Source organism: Cyrtonyx montezumae, unplaced genomic scaffold (assembly GCF_038088225.1).
Source record: "Cyrtonyx montezumae isolate F1298 unplaced genomic scaffold, pur_monq_1.0 scaffold_4, whole genome shotgun sequence".
Classification (NCBI taxonomy): domain Eukaryota; kingdom Metazoa; phylum Chordata; class Aves; order Galliformes; family Odontophoridae; genus Cyrtonyx; species Cyrtonyx montezumae.
The window spans coordinates 12,504,909-12,520,716 of record NW_027072045.1 but is presented as its reverse complement, the minus strand read 5'-3'; the positions used below and the strand labels follow the sequence as shown (position 1 = coordinate 12,520,716).

At 48.5% G+C, this 15,808-nt stretch overlaps 1 protein-coding gene across 1 annotated transcript in view; it reads left to right on the top strand.

Moving 5' to 3' along the window:
• COL13A1 (collagen type XIII alpha 1 chain) overlaps positions 1–15,808 on the top strand; it is a 47,048-nt gene that overhangs the window by 24,688 nt on the left and 6,552 nt on the right. The window contains exons 18-39 of the mRNA XM_065746284.1: positions 173–217; positions 1,669–1,701; positions 2,132–2,158; positions 2,770–2,832; positions 5,385–5,429; positions 5,884–5,970; positions 6,183–6,227; positions 6,484–6,528; positions 6,815–6,883; positions 7,384–7,407; positions 7,883–7,936; positions 8,222–8,266; positions 8,515–8,667; positions 9,238–9,336; positions 9,924–9,977; positions 10,776–10,817; positions 11,337–11,363; positions 12,014–12,094; positions 13,571–13,606; positions 14,495–14,548; positions 14,810–14,863; positions 15,283–15,318. Coding sequence (XP_065602356.1) covers positions 173–217; positions 1,669–1,701; positions 2,132–2,158; positions 2,770–2,832; positions 5,385–5,429; positions 5,884–5,970; positions 6,183–6,227; positions 6,484–6,528; positions 6,815–6,883; positions 7,384–7,407; positions 7,883–7,936; positions 8,222–8,266; positions 8,515–8,667; positions 9,238–9,336; positions 9,924–9,977; positions 10,776–10,817; positions 11,337–11,363; positions 12,014–12,094; positions 13,571–13,606; positions 14,495–14,548; positions 14,810–14,863; positions 15,283–15,318 — 1,218 coding nt within the window. The remainder of the gene's footprint in view (positions 1–172; positions 218–1,668; positions 1,702–2,131; positions 2,159–2,769; positions 2,833–5,384; positions 5,430–5,883; positions 5,971–6,182; positions 6,228–6,483; positions 6,529–6,814; positions 6,884–7,383; positions 7,408–7,882; positions 7,937–8,221; positions 8,267–8,514; positions 8,668–9,237; positions 9,337–9,923; positions 9,978–10,775; positions 10,818–11,336; positions 11,364–12,013; positions 12,095–13,570; positions 13,607–14,494; positions 14,549–14,809; positions 14,864–15,282; positions 15,319–15,808) is intronic.

The following is a 15,808-nucleotide window of genomic DNA, read 5'->3' as shown; positions in this document are numbered from 1 at the left end:
AGGGTGGAGGTACTCAGATTTCCAAGCAAGGGCTAAACATTCAAAAGAGACAGAAGGGCTAAGGTGTCCCTCAAGTTCATAGGCAGGAGGTGTGCTTGGCCCTCCTTCCAGGGCCTTGGGAGGACTCATGCTGTATCTGTTGCTCCTTTTCTGTTTCTTGCTCTGCTTCTAGGGGGAGAGAGGCATGCCAGGGCTGCCAGGAAGACATGGCATGAAGGTACTTTGTGAACAGTGGAGTGATGCTTGTCTGCCTGATCTCACCCTTATCACTCAGCTGTCCTTGATGTGCAAGCATCACCCGGATTGGTGTGTGTGTCTGCTGGTCGATGACTGTCCTCAGCTGAATTCTTTCTGCTTCTAAATTGCAAAGTATAGGGTCTAATTCATGCAAGAGCAGCCAGTTACCAATGTCTCTAGGAAATTGGTATTTCGTAAAACAGGAGTCCCAAGTGACCACAGCAAACTTGGGCAATGCGTTAGCCCACTGCAGTCAGCAGGGTTATGCAAGCGTGAACCTGGACTGATGCAGAGATGGATCAGGGCCAGTGTGTGTGAGCAAGCCTGCATGTGTGTGCATGGCAGCTTTAGGACGAGTACTAGAAAATAACATCTGCATCCTCTGCCATTTAAAGGCCAAAGTGAGGAACAGGCATCCCAAATGTACCATGAAAGCCTAACCCAAGCCACTTTCTGCACGTAATCCCTTTCATGACTCTAGCCCATATTCACTAAAACCTACTGACCCCTGAGAAATTCTGGAATGCTTTTTTCCCCTTTTATTGCATAGAATCCCTGATCTCCATCTTCTGTCCTTGTGTTTTTTAGCTTTGTCCCTGATTTGTTTCAGAAAGCTGAGAGGTATGAACCCGCTGCTCTCTGGCTCCCCACTCCTCCTTGTTTGAACTATTCCAAGCTCTCTTCACTTTGAACTTGGCACCCAGTCCTCCTCTCTGCCTCATGTGCTACATCCCAACCCCGACTATATCCCACCTCCTAACACTACTTCACCTCCTCCCCCTCCATAGACCCCAGTTATCCCTCGTATTTGCTTTTTTAACTGGACATTTTCACCAGGCCCTAACTCATACTAACATAGAGATTCCAGAGCAAAGGGTTGATGCCAAAGGCCTGCTTTTTTTTTTTTTTTTTTCCCCCGCTGTTGAGGGGAATGTGGTCCTGCCTGGGAGTCTTTTCATCCCTTAGGGTGGCTGGCTTCACAGCTCTCTCAAAGCTACCTTACTGCAGTGTTAATCCCCCGAGATGAGAACAGAACATGGGCTACTAAGACCAAGGCTCCGGTGTTACAAACTGGCGTTCCTCGGAGTGCTTGAGCTGACTGGGATCAAACTGAACGGAGTGTTTGGGCCTCATTCTGACTTTGCTTTCCTTGGTTACTTGATTTGATGCTGCTTGTTGGCCTCGGCTTCACCAGCAGTGCTGACAGTCGGGGTGGAAATCTGTTTCTCCTAACTGGGTGAACGACCCACGCAGGGAAGGAAGATGCGTGCTTTGTGGTGTTACAGCATTACTTCTGAGTTTTGGAAAGGATAAGATGTGGATTTTGCCTTTATAGTTCCATTTGGCTGATACTGTTTTGTTTGTTTAATATATGTATATGATAATTAATTCAATTTCAAACAAAGTGTTCCTGTCTTCTCTTTCTGTCAGGGTGCTCCTGGGATGACCACTGCAGGGATGAAGGTCAGTTTTGCTCTACCATTTGGTGTCTCAAGAAGGGAGTATTTTAGAGCCAAGGAGAGCTATGAGAGTGAAAGAAAGTGGTCAAACAGCTCCCACTGAAGGGGAAAGGTAGAACTGCTGCAGCTTCTGGCAGAGAAGCTAGATCCGTTCTCAGCTGCATCCGCTGCTCCACACCGCTCTGAGCAGAGACAGGTGGCACTGTACAGCAGTGTCAGGATGGCAGCTGAGCAAAAAGTGAGCTCGGTGCCGATGTAGGGGCCATAAAGTCACCGTGGTCGAGCTGAGGTGTGCTGTCCTGGTTGACTCCAGGTGCTGAGGGAAAGACAGAGATAAAGAAGATGGATGCTCCTTCCTCCACCCTTTTAGGTCTCGGAGGTTTTGTGTTCACTTTCTATTTTCTCACTTCGTTTTCTTGTCTTTTTCTTACCAGGGTGAGCCTGGGACTCCAGGAGCAAAGGTACTTGGTAAAGCATTGCTTTGAGGCTGCTCTTCTGTTTTGTTTGTGTTTCCCCCAGCCCCACACACAGACACTTCCCAATTCAGCTGAGGAATAGCTCTGTGCTCCCCAGGGCACAAACTCAGATCGCAGGACACCTGCCAGCATAAGCAATGGCAGTAGCAAATGGCAAGAGCATACAGCAAGAGCCCATCCTGCAAACACATCCACTCCCTCCTGCTGGTGTCTGCTGCTGGGATTACCTTCCAGCTGCCTTCCTCCCCTTCTCCTTACCCCACAGATCGCCCACGGCACACTTAGCTCAGCGAGCTTGCTTCCTCTGCCTCCCAGCACCTCTGTACCCATCAGGAACTGCAGCATGTTGTTCTTCTGTCGCACACTGAGGGCTCCCCCATGCTACCTCTCTGCTCATGCACAGTTTCAGTGTAGTGTGACTCTGTGTGAGTTCCTGCGGTGGGCACGGTACAGAAATACCCCATCACTCTCCATCACTAAGCAGCAGGCTTGGTTTCTGAACAGCTGGCTCCTCGGGTTCGAGGCTTGCTGGGTTGTGTTACAGCATGTGGCAGCCACGTAACAGACGTTCTCTGTCTCTTTTCTTCCCCACGAAGGGAGAGCCTGGAGTCCCAGGGAGGATGGGCCCCCCAGGTTTGCCAGGGAAAAGGGGGCAGCGGGTAGGATATTGCGTGTTTGGGCTTGGTGTGCTGTGTTCCCCGAGAGCGGGAGCTGGCAGGAGCCTGCTTTGTGTTGCATTGCTGTGCTTGCAGGGATCGTGTGTCCTTTTCTGGCTCTTGCCCCGTCGGTGAAGTGCATTTGCTTGTAGGAGGTGGAGGGCAGCGTGAAGCACCCAGGACACAGTCTTCTCCTGGGAACAATGAAAGGCAGTTCTGTGTCTTTTGATGCCAGAAATAACACACGAAAGAGGGATTCAGTAAGCTGACCTCCCTCCTCTAGAAAGCTGCATCTTTTCTTTTTGTTCAGGCAGCACAGAACATTTTCAGTGTGGGCTCTTCTAGAACCCAGTGCCTGTCCAGACCCTACAGGCTTGAGCCTTGAATGGAAAGTATGATACCAAACACAGAGAAAGGCAGAATGTGGGTAAGGGAAGAGAGCTGGGTGGGGACCATCCAGGCCAAATCACCTTAAAGGACAGGGTCACTGCACTCCAGAATTCCCTGAAAAGATTAGCGCTCATTAATTATCTTCTGTGGATAGTGCATGTCTGTTCTTGGAGCACTGATGCAAGCCCTCCACATGTCAGATGTGTGCTCCTGAGCTCTGATGAGAATGGTCTCGTTGGTCTGCTGCACTGCTTTTGTGGAGAGAGGTAGAGAACAGAGGTTTGGAATTGTTCTTTGTAATCTGCACAAGTCAGTCTTGGAGATTTGAGGATTGCAGGTAAGAAATCCTTTTACTGATGATGCATTTGAAACCTCTCTTCCTGGCGATAAAGGAAGCTCTGTTAACCTGTCCTTACAAAGCAGTGTCCCATGCAGCACCTTGTATTTAGCAGTTGGATGGAGTGGGATTTCAGGAAAGAAAAAAAATCACATATCGCTTCCCGGTAATTCAGAGGGTGATCTGAATGATGTAGTGAACTAAGCAAAGTCACTTCACCAAGTGAGTGCTGGTGCTGGACGCCCTCATTGCTCATTGCCCACGGTGCCTTGCACAGCTCACCTGCAGGCCGTGCTCAGCAGGCATCACATCAGATCTCAAAACCATCACCTGTTCCTGCCATTTTTGCCAATCTTTTCACTGCTTTTCATCACCACTGTGTGTCACAGAGCTTGGCTGATAGCTGAGATGCTGCACTGCTTTCATTTAAAGAGCGTGATGAGGTCGGGGTTTGGAGCCAGGAGCAGGATTCATTCCATTGGGGTAGGTGTAGGAGTGTGGGTTGTGAGACTCTTGTCAAAAGTGTGTTGGCCACTGAAATTAGGAGGTCAGGGACAACAAAAGAAATATTTACAAGTATATTAACAGTAAAAGGAGGGCTAAGGAGAATCTCCATCCCCTGCTAGATGAGGTGGGAAACTTTACCTCTGAGGATAAGAGGCTGAGGTTCTCAGTGCCTTCTTTATGTCTGTCTTTAATAGTCAGACCAGTTATCCTCGGGGTACTCTATTCCCTGACCTGGAAGTCTGGAGTGGGGAGCAGAAGAAACCCACCACAATTCAGGTGGAAAGAGAGACCTGCTATTCCATCTGGACTTTCTCAAGTCCATGGGGACGAGGAGGATCCACCAGAGGGTGCTGAGAGAGCTGGTAGAGGTGACTGCCAAACTGCTTTCCACCATCAATGAGCAGTCTCGGTCAGCTACAGAGGTCCCAATGACTGGAGACTTGCTAATGTCATGCCCAAGAAGGCTTGTAAGGAGGATCCAGGGAACTGTAGGCTTGTCAGTCTGACCCTGGTGCCAGGGAAGGTTAGGGAATGCTACAGGCTTGAGGCAGTGGCTGGAAAGCTGTGTGAAAGAAAAGAGTTTGGGGTGTTGGTCTGTGGATGAATATGAGCCAGCAGTGTACCCAAGTGGCCAAGAAGGCCAATGGCATCCTGGCTTGTGTCAGACATGGTGCAGCCAGTAGGAGCAAGAGGTGATCATCCCTCTGTGCTCAGACCTGGTGAGGCTTCAAATGCTGTGCTCAGTTCTGGGCTCCCCACTACAGGAATCAAAGCCCTGGAGCATGTCCAGAGACAGGCAATGAAGCTGTGCAGGGTCTGGAGCACGCGTCTTATGGGGAGAGGCTGAGGGAGCTGGGATGGGTCAGTGTGGAGAAGAGGAGGCTCAGGGGAGAGCTCGTCACTCTCTACAACTCCCTAAATGAGTGGAGGTTGTAGTGAGGTGAGGTTCGGCCCCTGCTCCTAGGCAGCTAGTGATAGGACAAGAGGAAATGGCCTCAAGTTGTGCCAGGGGAGGTTCAGGTTGGATGTTAGAGAGAATTTACTCTCAGAAAGGCTGGTTAGACATTGGAACAGGTTGCCCAGGGAAGTGACCAGGTGGGGTCACCGTCCCTGGAGGTGTTTAAAGAAAGGGTAGAAGCAGTACTTAGGGACATTGTTTAGTGGGCAGTGTTGGTGATAGGTGGAAAGTTGGACCGGATGATCTTAGAAGTCTTTTCCAATTGTAACGATTCTTTGATTCCATGAACTTAACTTCTGCTTTGGCTGCTCATCCAGGACCACCTGCAAAGTCAGCTCCTGACTGTGTCTGTTTCTCTAACAGGGCGAGAAGGGCCGAGCTGGTGACCCTGGGCTCCCTGGCCCAAAGGTTTGTGTTTCCATGAGCTGGAGACCACTCTTTGTTTCCTTTCCTTCTTCCCTCTTCCTTCAGCCCCTTCCCTATGATCTTGATTGATTTTTACAATCTGAAGTGTGGGTAGCAATCGCACCTTCAGACTTCCATTGGGAATCTGCTGTTTGGAAAAGGGGACAATCCACTTAATGACAGTGAGCTTGTCAGGAAAGGATGAGGATTTAATGACAACGTTGCATGAACACTGCTTTCCTTTTTCTGCTGGAGCCCACAGGCAGAACTGTACTGACCTGACCCTTGGCAACTCACAGCTGGTTCCTTGGGGCAGGGATGTTCTTGGGCTACCTGGGGGGCAGTTGAGGGAGAGACAGTGGCAAAGCTTGCTCTGGGTCCTATCTCTGAGCCAGCATCTTGGCAAGTGAAATTAGAGAGTTGGAGTGAGATGTGATTTGTTTTTCCTTGCATGCAGGGAGAAAAGGGAAGTGGTGAGAATGCCTTGGTGGGAGTCAGAGGGGAACCTGGCCCTCCTGGTCTGCCTGGGCCCCCTGGACCAAAGGTGAGCAGTTTACCCTTGAGTGTGTTTGTTCTCTTGGCCCTGGGTGGTGGAGAAAGGTATTGGGGTGTGAAGTCATGGCAGGAGATAGGGGTTAACTGAGGAGGTGTGACATACTGAGATGTGGCTCTTCCTACTGGGGGTGTAAAGCCAGCAGTGGAGTTGCACCCTGTCTGTCCATGCAATTCAGACCAATCCATTTATTTTTCTCTCAGGGAGAAGCTGGTGACGTTGGTGCTGCAGGATCACGGGGGGAAAAGGTACAGAGGGCTTGTGGGCAGCCCAGCTCTGGGTTTGGTATCACAATAATATTCTTATATATTGAATACTTAGCAGAAATGAAGCGTTTTAAAACTGAGCTGTCTAGGATGCAGGTGAAAAGCACAGGAGCAGACTTGGCCACCACATGCTTAGTGGCTGTACCTGTGTTAAGGGAACAGGCTGACGTGATGAAGCACACTGAATCTGCAGTGTGCCAGAGAGTACCTCATTGCTAACTGCACCTTCTTGTTACAGGGAGAACGTGGTGCACCAGGAGAGCAGGGACCCATGGGCCCAAGGGTAGGTGACACTTCACTAATGCTTTCAAATAGTTTTAGCCCTTCAAAGAAGTCTAAAGGTTGTGGGACCACACTGATGGTCTACTTTTGGCCTCTGCTTTCTTGATCTTCTCACCATTCTTGATGTTCTCATCATAAAATATGCTTTTAAGAGCTTTGTTCGACAAATGAAAAAGTGGAACCTTGTGAAACAGATCCCTCTCTGAGGCTCCCTTTTTCGGGTTAGCCCCATAGCTCCCAGGCTACACTGATCCCAAAGCTCTGACTGAAGGTTGGGTATTTTGCAGGGCCCCAAAGGAGAGCCTGGGAAGGATGAAATGATGGACTATGACGGTAACATCAGTGAAGCTCTCCAGGTGAGCAGCTGTCCTGCTGTCCATGAGGTGACCACTGGGTTTCCCAGGGGATGCAGAATACCTAGCGCAGTGTAAATCTTCCTTAGCACTATCAGCAAATGCTTGATCATTCTACAGCACCCTTAACCCCACAGTTGACTGCATATTGTTTCAGTAGATATCTGTGTATCTTATGTAGGTGAGAAATTAAGTCTGGCAGACAGTAAGGCCATGGGAATTCCCTGAAGAGTGGCCTGGGACTTAAGGTAGACTGGTGAATAAAAGCACTGCAAAGCCCCCTCAGAGGTGTATGCTTTGAGCAGCTGTGCCCAGCTTTGGGTTAGTCTGGGGAAAAAACTTGATGTCAGTGGGGAGAAATTGCTGCATCGCTCCACGTGGCTCAGTGCTGTTTTTTGGCTTCATTTCATAGGGTCCTATGAAAGAAACAAGGTCTGGGAAGAAGCTTTGCTCTCAAATGACTGTTAGCCTTTCACTATTTCTTCACTTTCTTTTTCTTCTAGGAAATACGAACCTTGGCCTTGATGGTGAGTTCTTAGCTTCACTGCATGTCTTTAAGCTATTAGCCATATGTTCAACCTAAGCAGATACACTGACCATTTTTGTACAGCTGAGGTCTGTTTAGCCATTGCTGTTGGGGCATTGCTGACAGCTGAAGGAAGAGCTCATCTTGCCTTCTCACCTTGGCACTTGAATTATGATCAGACCCTTTATTTCTTGAAGAGGTAATGTCTCCTGATCAGAAGGGGCAGGGAAGAGTAAGGGGGGGTGCTGATCAAGATGAAGAAAACTCATTGGCAGCCCTTGACCAGATGCTTTGTAATGGGAGGGGAGTACATACTTTTGCCGTTGATAAGTATAACTTGATATAAGTCCCATACAAAAATCATTTAAAACAGTGGTGACAACAGCAACCCTGTTGAAGGCTAGGCTGCTGCCTAGGTCTCCTTAAAGCAGTAATTGGCAAGCCTTAATGATATTTTTGAGTTTTTCTTTGTCTAGGGACCGCCAGGACTTCCAGGTGTGGCTGGACCTCCAGGACCACCAGGACAGAAGGTATTGCAGAGCTAGGGGAAGAATTCACACACGTCCCTCCCCAGTGCTCTTCTTCCTAGTCAGTGCTGTCAGGCCATGTCCTGCCAGGCTCCGCTCCTTCTCAGCCATTAATGCCTTTTCCCACAGTGATAAGGCAATATCTCAGAGAGGAAGGATACTTCCTACTTACCCTCCCCCTTAAGAAATATCTTATGGGAATTGGTCTCTGCAGGGATGGCCATGAACTGTCATTCTGGGTAAACAAGGCTGCTTTCAAACAGTCAAAGTAACAATTTTGTGTTTCAGGGTGAAATTGGCTTACCGGGTCCTCCAGGCCATGATGGAGAAAAGGTAAGACTGCCTTCCTCTGTGGATTGATTTATCCTTCAGTAGCCTTAATTGGAGCTAGTTTGCAATGGTATTTATGCACCGTTGCTTTTCCCCTTGGAGGTGGGAGAGGGAAGTGGTTTGGCTCCACAGAAATGAGCACTAGTGGCTTATCAGAGTATTAACTTCCACGGAACAGCTGGAAGCTCTGGGCTAGAGATTCATTCTGTAGGGCTAACATTTCTCTTACTTGTTGAGTGGATTTCTTTTAGGGACCACGAGGCAAGCCAGGAGAAATGGGCCCCCCCGGACCTCATGGACTGCCAGGAAGAGACGGACCACCCGGAATAAAGGGAGAGCCAGGCCAGATGGGGATGGCAGGAGAAAAGGGGGACAAAGGAGAGCCAGGACAAGCAGGCTCACCGGTGAGTACGTTGGAGCCTCTCAGCAGCATTCTGCCCTTGTGGCTCTCCAGATTATGAGCAGAACCGTGGGATAACTTGGAGCCCCTAAGCAACTGGGGCAGAGGGCCCCATCTCCTAGCCTGAGCCAAGCACAACTTCTGCATCCCAGCACTAGTCAAGAGGGTTTTATGTTGTGAGTTTTTGCCTCTCTGCAGGATGACTGGGACAAAGTTCTCGCAGTAACAACAGCTAGCTGCTGGAGTGATGTCTAGCATGTAATCTAGCAAACTGCATAACCACAAGCAGAGCTTGGAGGCAGGAAAGCAGTCCCCGTTTGCCACTTTGGGGAATGGCACATTCACAATGACAGGAGGCTGTTTCAGGCACATTAATATCTGGTTTCAATACTAGCAAAGCCCTGCCTTTCCCAGGCACCTGAAAGCTGTCTGGGCTTTCCAGAGTATTCTTGGAGTGCTCAGGGCACAACTCATCTCTGGCACTGATGTCTGTAATAGCTGTGAAATAAAAAAATAAAAATAATAATAAAAAAAAAAGTCTTGCAAAAAGCTGCAAATCTTTCTTGATTCTTAGGGTCTTGATGGCCCCACTGGAGAGAAAGGAGAACGAGGTGACCAAGGGATGCCAGGACCACCAGGATTGCCAGGTCCCATTGGACTTCCAGGATTGACAGTAAGAGTGAAAAAGACAGGCTGACCTTTCCTGCTCATTGAAAACAGTACAGAGCAATGCACGTTTCCCAAAGTGCAGTATAGCTCAGGAGCCTCAGACCATCCTATCCCTTGGAGCTAGGTGCCTCAGCATCAGCAGACATCTGTCAGGCCTCCAGCAGCAGGCGGGCAGCCAGCTGAGCATCATCTCCCACTGCTCTCTGGAGGTGCTGGGCTCTGGCAGCTGCCTGCAGAGCCTGTACAGCTGAGTCAGCCCACACCTTGATTGCTGTCAGCTTGAGGCTGCTGCTGTGCGGCTTGCTCTGCTCCCTCCCTGGGAGGCTGTAGTGCAGTGAAGATGTCATGCTGCTGCTTGGGAAAGGCAGGCCGAGTCCCATGCTCCTCCTTACACAGCCTCAGGACGCTGTTCCCAGAGACCTCCTGCTCTGTAAGGTTGTCATCTGTGGAAGCAGAGGTGCTGTAGGTGAGCTGTTAGTCCTCCTTTTGGGAACTGTGGCTTCTCAGCATGTGGGTGGTTGACAGGAGTCTTCTGATGGAGTGAGGCTCCAGAATACAGCTGGCAGTGACAGGCTCTGTTGTTGTGTGCAGGGAGACAAGGGTCAGCCTGGGGAGCGTGGAGACAAAGGAAATCCAGGAGAATCGGTAGGTCACCTGTCTCCCTTTCTGCAGTAGGGGAGGGATGATGGCTTTGGCAGCAGTGCTGCTGTAAGCCAGCGCATCCCTCCCTCTTATGATGAGTCGTTGGCGAGGAAACCAAGCTTTATCCTGTGGGGCTGAATTGCCAGAATTGTTGGCCATGTTTAGCTCCTGATGCCCTACTTTTCTTTGACACAAGAACAATCCAGCTCACGAACAATCAATAATGAATGCCTAGGGAAGAACAGAAGACAATGGGAAACATAACAATTTTTTCCTCAGCATATGCAGTGAAGGATTTTCTTCAAAAAACAAACAACAACAACAACAAACCCAATACCTGCCTGGGCCTAGATATTTTCAATAGATGTTGGGTTCTTGAATTCGTCCCTTCTCCCCTCAAAGCTCATTCACCTTCCATAATGCCCTGCAGCAAGGATTCCCCCAGGCTTTAGTTACTCATGTATGTAGAGCTAGCTGCCTTCCTTCCAATATTTTTGAAGCGCTGGCTGCAGTAATAGTGGGAGACTAGTGGAAGTGTACCTTTTTCTGAAAAGATGTCACTGCTTTCCTTTCTCCTAAATCACCGCAACTGCTGCAATAACCCCTTCCAGCATCCTGCTGCTGCTTCTTGGTCAATGTCCTAGATTGCTGTTGCTTCTGAATGCATTCCTCTGGTGCAGTCCGGGTTTCCAAGCCTAGCAGAGCTCAGCAGCTCCTCGTGACCTGCCTCCCCCTGAGCAGCTCCCCTTCACGTGCTGAGATCACCAGCTTGACACTGACTTCTCTTGCATTGCTTTCTAGATATCTGGCCCCCCTGGACCTCAAGGCCCACCAGGACCTCCTGTAAGTGCTGCAATTTCAACTGAGGAGAGAGAGGCACTGGGAGTGTGGATGGGGTGAAAGTGGCTGGGGAGGATTTGGGGTGCAGAAAACTGCTAGAAACGCTGCAGCATTGAAGCAGCAACGCACTTAGGATCACTTCCAGGACTACCTCTGGGGGGTAGGTCAGAGCTAGGATGGGCTGGGAAGCTAAAGGGTGGGCTCAGGGTAAAACCTGAGATGAAAGGGAAGATGGTAGTGCGATGGGATGGGGACAGGATTAAAGGGATCAACTGCAAAAAATGGTCTTAATAGCAAGCCTGGACTGCTGCCAGGTTGCTCTTGGTGAGAGCCTCCTCGTTACCAGATGAGAACAGTACACCGAGTGCCCTTTACACAAATAAAGAAGCCTTTGGGCTACGCATTTGTGCCCTCAGCATGTCAGGAAATGAAAGCTTTTTGCTGCTCAGTGAACTGGGATACCAGGGTTTTAGGGCACACCCTGAAGCATTGCTCATAGCTCGTTTCTCATCCCAAACACAGGGTCTTCAGGGCCTCCCAGGACCGAAGGTAAGCCTGTCAAATTTTCAATCCTGAAAACTCGCTAGAGCAGAGTGCCAGAATTCCTCTCAGCAGCAGCTTCCTAGCTTTCAAAGCTGCTGTTCTTCCACATTGGTAAGAGCACAAAACTGTCTGGATGCTATCTTGATGGGAGTGGATTAGCAGCGTCCATCCAGAAAAGTGCTCATTCTCTCCTGTTCTCAGCTGGAGAAGTGGGAAGCTGCTGGCTTTTGGAAATCTTCCCATGAGAACATAGCTGAAATCTTTGTCAGAAGGGTAAAGGTCTGTACAGAGGGATGGACAACATGTCATACAATCCGAAGCAACTGAGCTCTATTTTTAAAATGAGCCAGGTTTGATATGCTGGACATCCTGCTGTAATGCCATTCAAGAACTTCACTGTTCTCAGGGATTTAAAGCTTTCTCATCTCCATCTTTAACTGTCCTCCAGACCCCACTCTCCTCTTGCTGGCATTGATTAGAACAAATCATTTTGACTGATGCTGGTTTTCTTCTGGTTGAACCAAGAACTGGGCTAAAGCACAGCTCTTTCCTCGCTGCCTCTTGTATTCTCTGCTGCTTTGTTGCTCTTGGAATGAAGGATTGTTTGTTATATAAGTGGCGTCACGGTGGATTTATTTTCTCCATCCTTCCTTTAGGGGGAAGCAGGGATTGATGGAATGAAAGGAGAGAAGGGTGTCCAGGGTGAAAAAGGAGACAGAGGGCCACTGGGATTACCCGTAAGTATCCAGGAAGCAGGCAGTGCTTTACAAGCCAAACTTGTATCAGACGAAAAAAGATCCCTCAATAGGAGATGCAGGCAGGGATTTGATACGTAAAGTCAGAAAAAGAGATGGTCTATAAATAACTGTGCCTTTGCTTCTTAAACTCACAAAGCCTCCATTTCTGTACAGAACCTGTGGTCCTTTTACTTCTCGCTGCTTCTGGCAGCTTTGGGAAAAGCAGTGGTGTTCCCATAGGTTGTTTGCAACCTCTGTTACTGGTCTTGCCCCATCTCCCTGAAGCACAGATGTGCAGAAGTGAAAAGGAGACACCTTTCCAACAGTCTGTCACAACAAAAGCGTGGTCTTTCTGAACGCATCCAACCCTTGCTGTCCAATACAGTGTCCGTATCACTTATGCAATGGAATTGGTGCAGGAGAAGCCTCCTGTGGTCCCTGCACTCCCTTCACCAAATGGTACTGCCTGGGAATGAGCACCACAAAGAGTGCATCTTGTGCTTTGTGATTTTGTTGGCAGCTTTTGTTTGATCACCCAGAGCTCTTGTCGCTGGCTCTGGCTGAAATGTGCAATGTCTTTGTTTGTAAAATGTTCCCCTTTCTCAGTTGTATTCGTAGCAGTTACCTTCCTCCCCCTGGCATGCTTTGTCTGACTGTAGGCACCCAACTGAGCTCATTAGGAATGTTTTTGCTATGGGCTCCATGTGTAGACAGTGGGGAGAAAGTGATGCTGTCAGGAGGCTCTAATCCAAAGGGCAGTGAAGCCAAGAGAAGTAGAAACAGCCCCTGTTCTGCCCTGAGAAATGCAGGTGGGAGCTTCCTGTGCAAAAAAACAGTTATTCTCTTATATAAAGCCTGTGCAGTACTAGGACAGAGAAAGGAGGTCCTTGTGCCAGCCTGAGCAGGAGACACCCCAGGATTTACCCTACCCCATCAGCAGTCAGAGCACTTACGTTCCTGCACTTGGTCTTTTGACCTCTGTAGTGCAGCAGTGTCAAAGTCCCCTTGGTTCACAAGTGCTGTGGAGTGGGGAAGGCTCTCTCAGAAATGTTCTTGTTGGAAAGTTCTGTTGGATCAACGGTAGCAGCTGGCCAACTAAGCCCTAGGTTTTAAGTGTGAGGAAATGGAGGGCAACCCACTCCTGCCACAAAGGCAGAGTCACATTGTTTCAGCTGTCACGTTGTCCTTGTCTGCAGCAGAGCAGCTTCTTCCTCAGAGGTTTTCTTGATGGCACAGAAAATTTGCATTCTGAGAGGAATGTGAAATTTGCAGGTCAATATTATACGTATTCAGTGTTTCTATGTTTTTTGTTGGTTTGCTTGTAAGCACCATCACCTGTCCTTGAGATCATAACTTTTGTTGATTGCAAGCATATGTTTGTCTGGAGTCACTGCTTCACTCACCTCTCCTTTCCCCCCTCACCCTCTTCCCCTTTCCTCCTGCCTTGTTTTTGTTCACCTTTCCCCATCTGTTCAGGGTGCTTCAGGTTTAGACGGCAGGCCTGGACCACCGGTGAGTTCCATTTCTCCATTGCCCTACGTTCCTCTCCCCCGTGCTGTGACTTGTCTCGTCTTTTCCACCAGTCTTGTTTACACCCAGAATAACCGTATTTTCTCCAAAGCAGGTTTGGGAGGGGAGGGGTTAAACTTAAGGATGAGAAGTGATAAGTCACACACTTGTCTCTTTTGATGCCGTGAGTCTGTCTGGATCCCAGGATCATAGCCTACTTGCTGCACTTCATCTCAATAATGAAACAAATAAAGCTTCTGCATGGTTCCACGGCACTCAGTTCTCCTGTCTGCTTTGTTGTGAGGGGTCTCCATCTCCATGCCATCCTTCTCCACGGTTGCCTTGCTTGCAGCCTTTTCACAATGGCAGCTGTTGCCACTGTGTGACAGAAGTACATGCTGTAGAGTTAGGGGAGGAAATGCCTCACTACGCAGTGTTCTGCACGGGGCAGATCTGAAGGCTGTGCTTTATCCAGGCTGCAGTATGCAGTCTGGGAGAGATGAAGCTGGTGCTTCAACAGGCTGTGTTCCAAAGCAAGTTTCACAGGTGTCTTTCAACTTGCATGGCTGGCTGCAAACTCCTTGATTTTTGCCCAACTCAGCTGATGCTGCGGGGTGGGGGGGGAGGAAATGGTTAAAAAACGAGGCTCTGTAAGATGGTGCTGGCGCAATCTGATGCGGCAGTTCCCATGCATGTTCTTCAGATGGCATGCAAGAACTTCTTCAAACCCATCCCCACCGTCACTGAAAGCTGTAGTGGTGCTAGATGCCTTTAAACACTGGCCTGTCCTTCCCAGCTGTGCTTTTTCCTGAAGGAGCAGCAGCATCTCCTGGCTGTAATGAAGCCCTACCATAACACTGAGCTGATGTATTTTCCTTCCTGCAACTACAGGGTACTCCAGGACCAATTGGGGTTTCGGGACCAGCAGGACCAAAAGGAGAAAGGGTGAGTTTGGTTCAAAACTGAGCAATGCTTTGTAACTTCTTTGAAGATGTATGACAGCCCCTTAAAATGGGGAGGCCCTGGGTCTTTCTAAGAGCTGGGTTTTTTCTTTATTTGTGCCCCACGGTTGGCATCTTTGACTTCTAACTGTCTTTTTCTCGGGGATTTAGCTGCTTTGAAATGTGTCCTTTATGCTTCCTCTATAACATTTTGTTCACACTGAATGGGTGTGTAACAATTTCTACTCTTCTGTCTCTATTTCAGGGTAGTAAAGGAGATCCTGGAGCTGTAGGACCAATGGGACCAGCAGGACTTCCTGTAAGTACAGGAGTGCTAGGGATTTGTTATCTACAAGTGCTTAATTCCTTGTGGTCGATAGCTTAAGTTGCTGCTGCAAATAGCATTTGCAATTTCAGCTAGGTTAGGTGTTAAACAGCCAAAATTAAGAGCTTAAATATCCTATGGGAGCAAAAGAAAGAGCTGAAAAGTTTCAGAGCAGTCATTCAGAATGAGGCAGGTGAAGCTGAAGGGAGCTGTTAACTTACCATAGCCCTCAAAAAGAAGAGTGTTTTAAATGATCTAATAGAGGTGGGAAGAAGGTCGTTTACAGGAAATGTTAGACTTTATCATCTAGTAATTGATGTAAATGGAAGGGACAAACTCTTGGGCACAAATTCTTCTCTTTGAGTGGGCATACAATTTTAATTTATTTCTATTTTTGTGTTGATGTATTTCAGGGTTTACAAGGCCTGCCTGGTGACAAGGGAATCCGGGTAAGTTACCAAGCAAATTTTGCTCTTTGCACAGTGGTTATTGTCTGGACAATGTAAAGATAGCTAGCTAGCATGCAGTTCTATCTGCTAGACCCTCACATTAATGACTTCATGTACCTGTGTTTTAGAAGGTGATACCTGCAGTTTGCATCATCCTCTAGGACATCACAGTATATCTCTCAGAGAGATACAGGATGGATTTTCTAATGCATTCACTGTTGTCACAACTCTGTTGCCACTGGAGCATTGGGCTTCATGTGCAGTGGAGTTTGGCCAACGTGGAATGCTTTAGGAAATCCTGCTATCTGTTTTGTGATGCATGTAGGGATTCCCATGAGAATTAAAGGAGATGCAGCTGCCAAATCTGACTATATGTCACTTTTAAATTCCCACTGAAGCATGAAAAAGAAGGTTGGCCTCAAATGATTCTTCAGGGAATTTGGAAGAGAGAAATTTGGAGAGCATAAATTCATGTACCTGAAAGACTCAG